This window comes from Aulonocara stuartgranti (assembly GCF_965226115.1).
Source record: "Aulonocara stuartgranti genome assembly, chromosome: 9".
Classification (NCBI taxonomy): Eukaryota; Metazoa; Chordata; class Actinopteri; order Cichliformes; family Cichlidae; genus Aulonocara; species Aulonocara stuartgranti.
The window spans coordinates 28,010,394-28,024,875 of NC_138960.1; the positions used below are offsets into that span (position 1 = coordinate 28,010,394).

Genomic DNA, 14,482 nt, shown 5'->3' on the forward strand with positions numbered 1-14,482 from the left:
TCACGGGATGCTCAGACGTGTTGCTATAACAACAACCAAGCACATTGGGTGGTATTCAATTGTTATGCAAAACCAGACTATCCGAGTCAAGCCCTGGCAAGTCGATCCGAGTAGGTACTAATGGAAAGACGGCTAAAGTTGCACACATACTCAATAAATGAAAAACAATATGTAATAATATATAAAAATCAGTGCAGTGTATAAAACAGTGTACCTAAGAAATGGCAGAAACTTAGATGAGACTGATGGAAAGCGCCACACCATATCATATCGGATTAATTAAATCTGTTGTTGAATATTTTGCTGCGCTGCACTCATTTTAGCCGGTTTTCCCATTGGAATATTTTTGTCCCTCAGTACGACATCCGTCAGAAGGCTCTGAAGCTGACTGCTAACAGTATGTACGGTTGCCTGGGATTCAGCTACAGCCGCTTTTACGCCAAGCCACTTGCTGCCCTGGTTACACACAAGGGTAGGGAGGTGAGTACACAAACACACTGCTGACTTTAAAGGCTATGTGGACCTCGAGCGTTTTAGCTGTAAAGCTTTGTTTTTAGAGCAGTATCTGGATCTATAAAAGGCACCAAATACACTGAGACTGATTAAATACAAGTTTATCCTACTTTCTTTTGAAAAGTGTAAAGAACAGTCCAACGTTCATCCACAAGAGGGCACTGCTACATTATATTCAGCACTGTGCAACACTCCTTACTCTGGCCTATTTTCTTTGACTTGTCATTTGTTTTCTGCTTTATCCTGACTCACATTTGTTTCTACAAATGTCTTTGTTTCTCCCACACCCTGTGCCCTTTTCTGTCTCCCAAATATGATTACATCTTCAATTTCATTTAGTCAGAATAAGAGACTTTCCTTATTTTCGGTGATATCAGTGACACTATGCAAGTATTTTCCAAGAACAGAATGCCACGGGCACTCTTGAATCTAACACTCTCCATTTAAAGTCTCATTGTGTAAGCACTTCTTTCAACACACAAATGGAATGACAGTGGCATGCACGCTCAATAAATTGGTGCAAAGATGCATGTGTACTGCATGACATAAACAGCTAAAGCTGGTATTGTAACTGAACACCCCACACACACACACGAGCACACACACACTCACACTCTCCCACTATGTCAGTGGTAGTACTCATGTTCATTTAATGAGCTCTAACAGTACAAGTCCTCAGCAGAGGCATCAGGCTTTGCCTCAGGGGAGTCCTTCATTAAGATCCCCTTACACACTCATTGTGCTCCCTAATAGAGGGCAGGGCAGTAACTCACTGTGCGTGTTTGTTATTTTGTCAGTCCGTTTGGGCCTCCAGTCATGCTTGTTGTTCAGCTGACAGAGCTACATTGTTAAAGTTGTGTATTGGATTTGCTGCTGCAGGTGGGAGTTTCTGTCCCTCAACACTTCACCGCTTATATCTTGTAGTTCGTATTTATCAACAGCCTGAGGTAGATGGGTTCATTTACATTTGTACCTCCTGCTTGCTTTACATAATCCGGGAAGCATCACCATTCTCGTGTAAGGAGTAGACTAGATTTCCATTATTCGAAGGCTTTGCTCTTGCCCGTGTTGCTAGATTTAGAAGCCCTAATTTAATCATGTGGAATAGACTTACAGCTAGCAGCTATTTTCACAACCTTTCTTGTTGATTTATTTGTTGTATAAAAACTGAAACCTCAAAGTTATTTATCACAGGAGGGCCAGAAATCCAAATTTAGTTGGAGAAAATGCTGACACAGATGTCACCATTAGTGAGTCACATTAAGATAGTTATATGCTACACCTTCAAGCTGATCACTCTGCTGGTGCCTGGAAGTAAGAAGGTTTCACTAGAACAGATTCGATTGGGTACATTGAGAATACAGATACTGATGTCCAATGTCCCTGAAGCAAAAGGGAGTTCGCATCATACATAATGGGATTATACATATCTAACCAAGGCTGTATTAAAAACCTGTGAAGCATAAGTGGTGTAACAGTAAAATGATGCAGCTGGAGCTCTTTTGTAATGGTGGGACTGGAAGGATGTGAAATTGTCCTTGCTTTTGAAAAAGTCTAACAACAACTGATGTGTATATAAAAGATGTTTTGTTTTTGTTTTTTGTGCTTCATGAACAAAACATTTTCATCATGTCCGCACAGAAATGGAGCATTTTTGTTGCCCATTATCCATAGCATGTTAACAGGATTACCATTAAGAGCTAAGCAGACATCATCCCAATCTATATCTGAATCTGGGACTCCTTTGCCCCCATGTGGAGCTCACACTGACGGTGGCGAGTCCTTGTTACGGTCAGTATAAAAGATGGAGGTAGCTACAGCGATTGGTTTCTGAAGCCTTGAAGAGTGTTTTCATTTCAAATGCAGGTTTATTTTTGTTTTTTATCCTGAAGCTATGCCCATATTTAATACTGTTTGTGGTACTTTGTGTAGATGGCTGTATCCTCAGTGTTGAGAAGAGGGCAGGGTGTAGATTAGGTTTGGTCGACTGACCCGTTTGCCACGGAATATCGAACCGTCCTCGAGGCCTGGTGCGAGTCATGCGCGTCTGCCCCAGGCTTCTTCCACCCGTCCTATCAAAATAAAGCATAAAAACATAAATTACTGTTATTGAAGAGTCGCTTGGTTACCTGATTTTTACCTGATTATCTGTTGCAGTTACTCCTCAATGAAATGATTATTCCTTAATTAGTATTATTAATAATTATTACTCTAATTAGTATGTTCAGCGGTAAATGGGCTTGTTCTTATGTAGCGCTTTTCTACTCTACTCAAAGCGTTTTATACAACACGCCTCAGTCACCCCAGCACTTTTTTCTTCCTAAGTGGTGCTTTCTAACATTCACATTTTCATGAACGCATCAGAGGAGCAACTTGAGGTTCTGTATCTTACTTAGACATGCAGATGGGAGCAGCCAGGCATTGAACGGCCCACCTTTCAGTTAGTAAAGTCCCTACATCCTGAGCTACAGCCACCCAAGTATGAAGTCAACCTCCAAGCATCACAATGTGACACAAATACATTTGCCAGGATCAAATACCTTACTACTCTACAGTTATCCTTACACAGTTGCTGAACATTATAAGCCTTTATACAGAAGGTTATACTGGTGGTATGTCTCATTAGACTGCATTGGGTTTATCAAGGTGTACTTAATAATGTGTCAGCTGAGTGTTTATACTAATAGTGATTCAGATGCTTTGCAGGTTTGTTGGAAACTAAAATTTCCTCCAAAGTTTTCTAAAACTTCTCAAGTTGTCCTGTGTGGCGAGGAGGCTGTAAGCAAATTGGATGTAGGACTTCAGTACACTACAGAGAGACGTGCGTCAAAAAGGTCATCAGTCAGTGTGCGGTGTACACACACGTACCTCGGCTTGCTGATGAAGCAGGAGATCCCACTTCACACAATCTTAGTGTTTTGTTTACTTTGTATCTATGATCCTACCACAACTCTATTTATATAGCAGCTTGTGTGTTTGGAGAGCGCGTGGCTTCAGCACCAGCCTGCTGATAATAAGGCAACATGCTGTGGAAGATATTCTTTGAAATTTACTTTTTGTCAGTTTTACTTGTATATAAGTGTGTGTGTGTGTGTGTGTATAAATCTTATAGCATCTAAAATAGGATTTTTGTAGGACAGTTTTTCCAGCACTTGAGCATCGTATGCTCGTCAAGGAAAAGCAGCAGATCAGCAGTAGTACGAACCAAATGTGTCTGTTTTACTGAATTGTACAGAGTCCTAAAGTTAACAGGAGGCAAGCCGAGTAGTTCTCGGTAGTTTCCGACTGCAGCGAGCCAGAAAAGCCAGCTGGCATTTATAACTGGATTTCTAGTGTATTTGTGGGCATTGCCATTTGCACTCCCACCCCCATTTTAATCGTCACATTTGCACTCCACTTTCATCTCATGATTTAGGAGGCTTTTTATTTTTGTAATTGTAACATGTACACTGATCACCACTCTGTCCACAGTGTAAATCCACCCTCCTCTCGCGCCCCTGCGTTCCCTTCATCTGTTTGGATGAGTGTCCAGAGTGAATGTTCATGTGTTCTCTGTATTTATTGATTGGCCCGGCTCTCATCTTTCTCTCGCTCTCGTTTTAAAATGAGGCCTAACCCCCCAGTGTGGCCGGATGGCTCAGGCTGCAGGCCACGGCAGTGTCTCAGCCCTGGGCTTAGATGGGGGTTGACAGACCCTTGGCTGTGGACCTTCTGATCAAATTTGCCAACTTAGGAGGGGAAAGCCCCCCACTTACATCTCCTCCTGATTCTTGTGCGTCTTCCTTGGGTATGTCATCTATCGTGTGTGTGTGTGTGTGTGTGTGTGTGTGTGTGTGTGTGTGTGTGTGTGTGTGTGTGACTACTACCCATCTGTGTGTGCGTGCACAAGTGCTACTGGCCGAACTCTGCCCTTTGTCGGGACCATTTGTTGTGGCCCTGTTCTGTCCTGGTATGTGTGGGTATTAAAGGGGGGGATGATGGGTATTAAGAGGAAGGTGAAGGTTTAGGATTACACAGTCAAGGGTCCTCCACAGATTGATGTCCCCCTCACTCCCTCAGCGTTATTTTGGGTTCTTTTGTATGTTCGCCAGAGAGCATTTGGGTGCAGAGAAATGGTTGTATGACACAGACAGACAGCTTGCACACATGTGATTATTTCGTTTTTAATTTTATTTATTTATTTTTTGTTAATGGGTTGATAAATGCATCTGTCACACCAGAAAGATTTTTTTTGGCCACAGGCTGCTGGATCTCCGAATTCATCCACTAAATGAGGAGATTTTAATTTGGGGGGGAAAGGTTTCCGCAAACCTGCTTAGGGATGACGAATCAGCTGCAGGTTTAGAACAACTACATGATTTTTCCTTTGTTGACCTGTGTTATTGTTAATGTTTCTAGTCACTTGAAATGGCAAAGAGTCTGTACTTGAATTTAATTTGTGTTTATGAAATCAGAAGCTCGCTTTTTAAAATTCTCAATTGTTTAGTTTGGCCTGCTTCTCTTGCATGATGGTGTGTTTACGTCGTCCTAATCGAGTGATGTTCACAGCGCAGGCCGAGGGAAGCTGCTTATTGTTGCGGATCGCAGATTGGTTTGACCTTTGACCCTTTTGCCTGCAAATCTGACAACCATTAGCAGGTGTGTGTCTCTCCGGATGGAGGGTGACTCCTAAAAGCCATTCTGCTGTAATTGAGTCTCTGTCCTTGTGTTTAAAAACAGCCTGACAGGAGCTCGTAGTTGACATTATTGGCTGGCATGCAGAGTGAAGATAGAAGCTGGCTTCTGTAACGGAGCTGAGGGTGCAGAGAGGTCAGAGTTTGGTTTAGGTTAAACCCTCTCCCGTACGTACGTGTGTGCAAGGGTGCATGTGCTCGTAATGAAGTCTAAGTAAATATTGTTGCCCCTGGTGTCCCTTGTTCTGCTTCTGTATCATCTCTCTTGTCTCAAGAATCACAAATCAGTTCCCAGAATTAGACACAGAAATACCTGAACCAACCTATCACGTCTCATTTGTGGTCGCATCTGTCAGACTGCATGCTCTGATGTCATGTGAGTAAATACTGTTGCCCTCATTTCTTTCATTGAGGGTTTCAGAATCACAGTGGTCATTTTTACATTTCCCTGAATTAGACATAAGAATACATAAGCCTGCCTACTCCGCCGGTGCGTTTGGGGAAATGAGGGCTGCGATGTTTCCATGATCCTGTAGTCCTTTTAAAGAGTGGGCTTTTCTCTTGATAGGAGTGGACTTAACAAATAGTCACATGGGAGCAGCGCTGCTATTCTGGCATCAATAGCGTGTCTGTGAGGGCGGACGGTGGACCGCGCAGGGGCTCAGAGTTTAAACGGCGACTTCGTAACACCTGCTAATGAGGCCATGTGAGAATGAGCTTATGGCAGAGATTATAATTGATAATGGATTCATCTGACGTGAATTTGAATTTATTTGTTTACTTTATAACTTTATTTTGAAAAGTTCTATATAAATACTAATAAACTAAATAAGGGTTTGTTTTCCCTCAGAATTATTTATTCTATGGATTTTGTTCCCACATAAACATGTTTTATGAGTGAGCAGCTATTTAAATTTTACATAAAGAAGAACCACATTTTGAGTCTTTTCAAACGCAGCTTTTAACATTTTAAAAAAGCTTAACTTCAGTAGCACAAGTTTTTAAAATTCATTTTAGTGACTTTGTTCTAAATCAATGGCAGCCATACTGAGTAATAATTAGTATTAATAATAGTAGTAAATAATTCATAATAACAATACTAAATCATCAATAATTATAGTGACTGACCCCCAAAAAGAGCATTACTATTTACCCTGTGGAGTGAGTTGAATTTATTTATAGTGTTAGCTTTTAGTTAGGGGTGCAACGATATTCGTATCGATATTGAACCGTTCGATACAGTGCTTTCGGTTCGGTACGCATATGTATCGAACAATACAACATTTGTAATTTATTTTATCAATTTTCCTTCTGACGATGCTGTCTGTGTTGAGCGCTCAGTGAATCTGTGTTCGACTACTCCGCCTAGGCTGCACTGTCCAGCGCAGATCCACTGAGCGCTCAACACAGACAGCATAGTCAGAAGGAAGAGCGCAGGGCAAGCTAGCGAGACAGAAGTTAAGCTCTACTTGCAACAAGCAAATTGAACCTCATTCAGATCTGGCGTTTGGAATTATTTTGGTTTTCATGTGACGTATGACCCTGAAGGTAAGCGAGTCATGGACTAAAGTAAAACAGTATGTTGGATGTGCCATGCAATGCTCAATTACATTGGTGTGAACTAGTGTGTTAGCGCAGTTAGCTCGTTAACGTGTTGGCCGTCTAGCCCCATGCACGGGGCGATCGGCGGTAGCTCGTTAACGGAGATTTGCCGTGTTGTGGCGTTAAGGTCATTTCAACGAGATTAACCTGAAAGCACTAGTGGGAACACAACAAATATGACTGCACATTTACGCCGACATCATCCTAGTGCAAAGACAAAAACAACAAGCATGCTACTAACTTTAGCCGAGTCATTTAGACCGCTGTTAGCACATGATTCTCCTTATGCTGCTGAGAATATAGCCCAGAAGAAGCGGATAGTATAGCTTTTATTTTGGAAAGAGCCATTTCTCTGTAATAAACTCTCTTTTCCAAAGATGAGTGATTCCTCAATCAGATACAGGGCTTGCAATATCGCTAGCCCAACGTCCCAAAGCTAGCGATTTTTTCAGTCGGGCTACCAAAATCTATCTCTTCCCTGCCCGTCGGGCTATTGTAGGAAGGAAAAATATATGTCAATGCTTTTGCATTCTTTCAGAAATGTAGCTGGGTAATTATGTCATTGGCATCGGTGAGCCACTGTCAATATGTGACATATTGAAGTCGCGTTTGAATTTGCGCTTGTTTTTTTGCTTTCACTTTGCAATCGTGCGAACTGTGTATAGAGAGCGACAGCACTGATCTGTGAGTGATGATAATTTGTGCACCAATTCCTCTGACATCGTCTTATTAATCGTTAGCTCACTATGCAAACATGACAAGTGAAATCTCCCGCAGCTTAAACATGTGAGAGGTTGATCGCGCAGAGAATCGCTGAGCTTATGTGAGTGAGTGTGTAAAAGCATTTCAGTTCTGCTGAGCCAAATAAGACAGGTCAGGGTGAAGAAGTGACAGCCAAAGAAAAGCTTACCACAAAACGGAGAAGTTATGACAAATCAGACTATAAGTCAAAAAGAAAGTGCAGCTTTATGGTTTCATGGACAAAAGAATTTCTGTGGCTGCAATATGACGAGCTAAATAACCAGGGCTGCACATAAGTGGTCCGCAGGTGCGCATTCGCTGTCAAAATAAAAAACACGCACAAGGGTTAGGGTTAGGGTTAAATTTAAAAACTGTACTTTTGAGTTAAAATATATATTTATAATTTTAATAAATGACAAATTAAAAATGCATGAACATTTTTTTGTATCGAAAAAATATCGAACCGTGACACCAAAGTACCGAACCGAACCGTGAATTTTGTGTATCGTTGCACCCCTACTTTTAGTGATTAGTAAATTAGATTAGATATTTGAGATTAAATCATCATTATTCCACATTTTGTTGCATGCCAGTGCTTTTTTTTCCTTTGCTTTGCTTTTTGGGAACCATTTCTTTCTCAAATTCACTCCCCACCAACCAGTGGCATATTTAGTTGAGTACTTCGACGGTCTAGCATCTTTCAAAAGTTAGTAAGTCCCTCTGACTGTTGCTTTATTCCCCAGGCGCTCACTCTATTCGATAGAGCCATAGATTTGATTTGGTGTAGATTTCAAAAGCATGAATAATCATTTAAATTCATGATAATCATGATTTAATTATTGGCCACAATAATTTTCACTACTTTTTTTTTTTTTTTTTTTTTTTTTTTTTTGTCTTCATGACAGCTGTATTGCACCCCCATTTAAAAAAAATAAATAAAAGTAATAAAAGTAATAAAAAGTCTGGCTTCACTGCTGCTCTTGTGTATCTGCCATTATATTGCTTATTTACTTGACAATGTATTAAAAACTTGGCTGAGAAAATGCAGTGACATACCAGGATGCGCCTTTTCCTGCTATTAAAGTACAGTATTATAATTGAGCGGACAGCAGGAGGATTGTTGTCATTGTTGAGTTATTTTCAATCAGTGTCGGCGTTTGTGATCTTGGCCGGTTGTATTAAATCAGTCACAGCTTTACAACAGATTGACCTTCCCGATGGCAGACATGAGAACACAGCTATGGCATCTGCCAGGACAGGTGTGTGTGTGTGTGTGTGTGTGTGTGTGTGTGTGTGTTGTGCTCTGTGCTCTGTGCTCGTGAATTCTTGCGTGCAAGTGAAATCATTTTAGTGAAAGAAGGACTTTCGGTCTCTGTGGGTGTGTACGGAGGTGTGTGCAGATATAACTTCACGGTAGCAGAAGAGAGCCTGTAAATCTTTTATGCATCTTTGCGTGTGCGAGGCTGTGTTCGTGAAAGAGTTTTGCAAACTTGTGTGTGTGTGCTCAAGTGCCTTGTGGACATGTTGTGTGTATGTCACCCTGCCACCCCCCAGCTCTGACAGTGGTGTGTTCCTCCACAGGTGCTATTTCAGTCGACCGACTGTCATCCCAAAATGCTTTTCAGCTGAGTGCTTTTCAAAACAATCGTCACTGGTGCCCCAGACTCTTTTTACAAGGGCCCTCTGCTACACAGAGGTTTAACATGCCGCTTCTGATCTGCTGATCAGTAGAAGGATGTATGTGGTGTGTATGTGTGTGTGCCAGAGTTCAAGATGTAATGATAATGGGGGGGGGTGGGGGGGCTCGCGCATTTATCTTTTGTCTTTACTGCTGCCTTTCAGTCTGCAAACCACTCATCACTCAACCAAGCAGGTCAGTTAAGAGTAATATTCTTATTAAAATGACAGCCTGGCAAAAGACAAAAGATATTTTGATGAGAAGTGTATGAGGGTTGGGGGGGGTAGTGGATTCAAATAAAGAATACACGAGATTGACGTGACAACAAGACATGTAAGGCCTTAATAGATGAGGCCAACAAAAAGCTGAGCAACAGCTGGGAAAAGGAGGATATCACAACAAGGCTGAACCACTCATCAATTAGCATGACAGGGTGCAATAACGCACAGCTAATGGGTACAGCTCGTGTGCAGGCACACAGGTGCACATGCAAAGACATGAGGCGCTGTTAAAAGCACTAAATGAAAAGCTGTGAAAAGTCAAGTCAAAGACGGCGGGAAAATGCAGCTTTTAAAGTGAGATATTAGGACGGGTATTGAAAAGTGTCGATGGGTTTGTGTTAAGCGGCTTTGTAACAATATTCAGTCTGAAATCCATTGCTCCCTTTTAAACTTTGATTTAAAGTCTGAGTTGTATTCAGCTGGACAGGAGGTGTTATTTCCCTTAGACTTTGCCTCCTGTAGTTGTTACTCCTGGTCACTTTTTTCTTTTCTTTTCTTTTCTGTTTTTTGTTGTTTTTTTTTTTTTTTTTTTTTTTTTTGGCATCTTTGAATGTTGCAAACTAGTGGTAGTACCACTTAACCAAAGTACATCTTCTGGAGCCCTGAAGTCTGTGTGTTCGAGGCACAAGGCAGTTTTGTTGGGTACATTAGGTTTTAAAAATGAGTAGTGCAAAGGAAAAATGCCACATGGAAGCTGCATGTCAGTGTAAAACTCGTGCAGGAATACCGCACTAATGCTTTAACTGCTGAATCTAAACTTGGAGCGTCTGAAAATGCTGCTGCTGCTGCCAACTGCAGTGTCTTGACTCTGCTGCAAGTCACAGGTTTATGTTTATTGCAGGGTTTGCATTCAAGTAGGGCACACTGGTTGGATAGCAAAGCGTTGCAGATGTGTTCTTGATGGCCAGGTGAAAAATGTTGAGTTTGTTAAATAAATCTTTTGCAGTGATCACAAAAGCTATTTGTTTACATGATTAATTAAACTGTGGGTTGTGGAGCGTTCACCTCTTTCAGATACTAAAGTAGGACATGGTAGAAAACATTTGAGAACCATTGATGTAGGTCAGTGCAGATCTCGCGATACCATATGTGACTATGTGATATTCAGTATGACCATATTAATGTGAACTAAACGTCTGCAGTAGCTATGTGATTATTTCTTTCAAATCAAATGAACCAAAGCTAGGCACTCTAGGGTCGAAGACTGTGGCACATAATCTCAGTGCTTTTGAAATGGCTGGTTTGAAGGCGGGGCTAGGACTTTGACCACTCAGAGCAGCGGCTGATGTTGCTGCATACGCACAGAATAGAATATATTCTACTTATTGCAAGGTATGTCCTTTTATTTGGTGTTTCAGTCCAAGGAATGCAACCTGACATGTGAGCCCTCACATGCAATGTGGCATCAAAAGGAAGGATGAGGTGAAACTGTGATTACAAACGTGAGAAATTCAGTCTCATGTGTTCTGTCCTGATCCTTCACTTTGCAGGAGCACTTGTCAGCGAGCTGCTCAATTACTGTCCGGTCTATTTACACTGTATTAACACCAAGGAGCCGGAAAGGATGAGAGGCAGGAATGTTAGAAAATTGGTTTTATAGTGTGAGGGAAAAAGAGCGACTCTGTAATTGGAAGATTTTGAATAGATTATCTAAATTCACTTTGTAGAAAATGGTTAAACTAAGGGAAGCAGCTTCACTGGTTGCAGGTATTAAGATGGCAAAACTCAGTCAGAAGTAATGATTGTAAAAATTGAAAGAACAACTCTTATTTCGTAGCTGGAGCGAAAATGCGATCGGCGCAAAAAGCCGAGCGAGGGTACAGACTGATCCGATCAATTTGATTGATGTTAGCAGGTTAACATTAAGCACTGTGAGCCCCTCTGCTGAGTTTTTTTCAGATGTTTGGCCCAGAATGAGCGTCATTCACGGTGCTGACGAGTGCAGTCATCACGGTGAAGACATACATGCACTCTTTTTACCCCCTGGGGATGTGTGTTTGCATTGGTTCGTATAGTATGTGTATGCCGGTATGCGTTTAAAGATGAGCGCACGTGCACACACACTGTCAGTTGCACACATTCCAGCGTCATGGTCAAACGACTTGTCTTTCACACAGTTCATTCCTTAAAAGCAGTCTGTCCTGCTGGAACTGACAGCATATGGAAAACCTGTCTAAATGAGTCCACACATCAATTACATCAACGCATTCTCACCTCCTCGCTTGTCTGTCTTTCCCACATCTCCCCATTCATCACGTCTGCACTTTTTATTCAGTCCGTTCCATCATTTCAGCTTCGTCTCCTGGCTCTTTCTCCTTTCAATGCTTTTATTTTGCTGTTTTGTTATTATTAAAAAAAAAAGTATTACTGGAGATTTCAAGATGGAGTACAAAAGCAGAGTTTTAGCCGAGTTTTGTTGATGTGATGATTGACACTGTGAGGATAATGAGCATGGCTAAGTTTCTCTAAGATGGTTCTCGTTTACTGTCTGCATCAGCAGGCCTGCATTAAAACATTGTCCTGGGCTCTGTTGGTGGGCGTGTGTTGTGCCAAGTAGCAATAAGCAATGAAATACAATCCATGGTGTCTATTTGATGACTGCATTTGTGAATTTTAAGATCTATCATACCCGGACTCTGTGGGTTTTTTCAAATTATTTTCCCCTTATCTTTATTCTCCTACATGTTTTGGCTGTTAGCTGGAGAACTTGAACTTCATCTTGTGATGTTTGCACTTGCTTTCTTTCGAATGGGACATTATGATGACTTATTTAATTTTTGCATTTAAGGAGTGGGAAGGTGACATTTAAGGCTTTATATGCTGGCTTTATAGACAGCTAAGGTGAATGATTGTGGTTGAGGGTTAGATTAATCAACAAAGGTTATATTTTTGTTATGTCTGTAGAAAATACAAATAAATAATATTAATGCTTTCTGTCACATTCATCTGTAAGTTAATTTGTCCTTTTTGGCAAATGAGGTCAACTCAGACTGTAAGTGTGTAGAGAATCAAAAACATACAAAAAGAACAGTTACACAACTAATTGTGATTTTTGGCTGATGTGGTGATGTGGACATTTCATTCTTATAAATGCTCTTTATTGTGATGCCTGTGCCTGCATTTTGTCCTGCAGTGGTGTCTGAACACCATCAGGATACGTTGGGTTTTGTTTAGAAATGTTCAAGTCAACAAACGAGGGATCTAATTATCAAATTAGCATTCCCATTGGGGTAGTTTATCTTTAGTTGCATTTGAATTTCCATGAGTTTTACTATGTCATGATTTATATCCTGCTGATTTTATAGTGTATTTTTTACTTTTTTGTCATTTTCCAACTTGGCCGGGGTCTTTCTGTGTGGAGTTTGCATGTTCTCCCCGTGTTTGCGTGGGTTCTCTCCGGGTACTCCGGCTTCCTCCCACTGTCCAAAGACATGCAGCTTGTGGGGATAGGTTAATTGGATAATCCAAATTGCCACTAGATGTGAATGTGCGAGTGAATGTGAGTGCGAATGGTTGTCTGTCCCTATGTGTTAGCCCTGCGACAGACTGGCGACCTGTCCAGGGTGTAACCTGCCTTTCGCCCCATGACAGCTGGGATAGGCTCCAGCACCCCCCGCGACCCTGAAAAGGATAAGCGGAAGCGAATGGATGGATGGATGGATGAATTTTAGCGTCTGATGCAAATAATTTGGCTTGAAACGGCTCCTTTGTCTGATTATGTGACACTCGCATTGTTATCTTTATTTCTGATAATCCTCTGCTTCGTAAAATCATATTACCCAAGGAAAAAAAATGTGTTGCTTCAAGTTTTACTTTTAATGATTCAAATATGGGAGGAATCTTTGCTGCAATTTCACATGCCTGTTTTGGTGCTTTTTTTTTTTTTTTTTTTTTTTTTTTTTTATTATTAAACAAATGGACTGTTCAGCTCAGGCACAGCTGAGTTTTTCTTACTCAAGAGCTGCTGCTCAGTGGCAGCTGTTAACAGAGGAAAATGTGTCTCGTATACAAGGTCTGATTTTCCTTCCAAGACAGATACTTTGTTATTTGTGCGAACTTTGGTTGCACTTAGATAACATTGTAACATTGCAAGTGTACAAAACAGCTTAGTCACATGCACATGTGCACACACCAGTGCAAGGTGCTGGCCTAGTGTCTAACCAAGGACTCCTTAGCAGATGAGCCTGAACCATCACAGCTGCTTGTTGTGGTGTTTGTGTTTAGTAGCTGGCTGTATTTGAAACATCAACCTTCAGTTATAGTGTTTCGTATAGTTAAATGTCAAAATTATTTTCAAATGCATGGAATTTAAAAAAAGGAATAAATAAATGTGACCTTTAGTCTGACAGACTGAGCACATTTGGTGTCATCTTTACATTTTATTTTATACCTCTGAAAGATCATTTCCTCGGGCTCGTTTTCTGTCGTAAATAAACTACTCTACACTCGCTGCAGGCAGCTGTCATTCACATTTTAAACCACGAATTTACTTTTGCTTTTGCAGTGTTAAAAATGTCTCAAATTAGATTTGTATTCATGAATTATTGGAGTGGAGCACCTGTGCACTCAGTCTGAAGATTTATAAAGAGTTCTTTCATCTTCCTCTTTTCCAACCTTTCTTCTTCTGCTAAACAGGCAGGGGTCATTTTGTCTACAGCGAAATCCACTGCATAAGTGCAGAGGTGAAAAACTGTGTGTGTGTTTGTGGTAAGACCTTGACCTTGACTGCAGTCCCTAATGGAGAGGCTGTTCCCCTGAATGACTCAAACTCCCCCCGCCGTACAGCGGTATGTAGCAGCCCATAAAGCATGCTTATGGCCCACTCTGGTTTCAGGGAGTGGAAGCCCAACCCCGCCCCTTCCTCACACTCTGAAATAGCCGCGTCCTTGTCCCCACACGGAGCACAGTGCGAGTCAGGGTGTATATATGCGGCTGTGGTTGATTGAGGAGCAGATTGCTGGTGACAGGTCACACTGCGTTCCGTTCCTCAGACC

General features: G+C 41.3%; 1 protein-coding gene and 1 long non-coding RNA gene across 3 annotated transcripts in view; one reads left to right on the forward strand and one right to left on the reverse strand.

The window, feature by feature from the left end:
* LOC309714249 overlaps positions 1-14,482 on the reverse strand; it is a 239,549-nt gene that overhangs the window by 190,697 nt on the left and 34,370 nt on the right. The window lies entirely within an intron of this gene.
* pola1 (polymerase (DNA directed), alpha 1) overlaps positions 1-14,482 on the forward strand; it is a 65,623-nt gene that overhangs the window by 12,771 nt on the left and 38,370 nt on the right. For both annotated transcript variants that reach the window (XM_082546498.1, XM_082546497.1), the window contains exon 26: positions 358-480. In XM_082546498.1, coding sequence (XP_082402624.1) covers positions 358-480 — 123 coding nt within the window. The remainder of the gene's footprint in view (positions 1-357; positions 481-14,482) is intronic.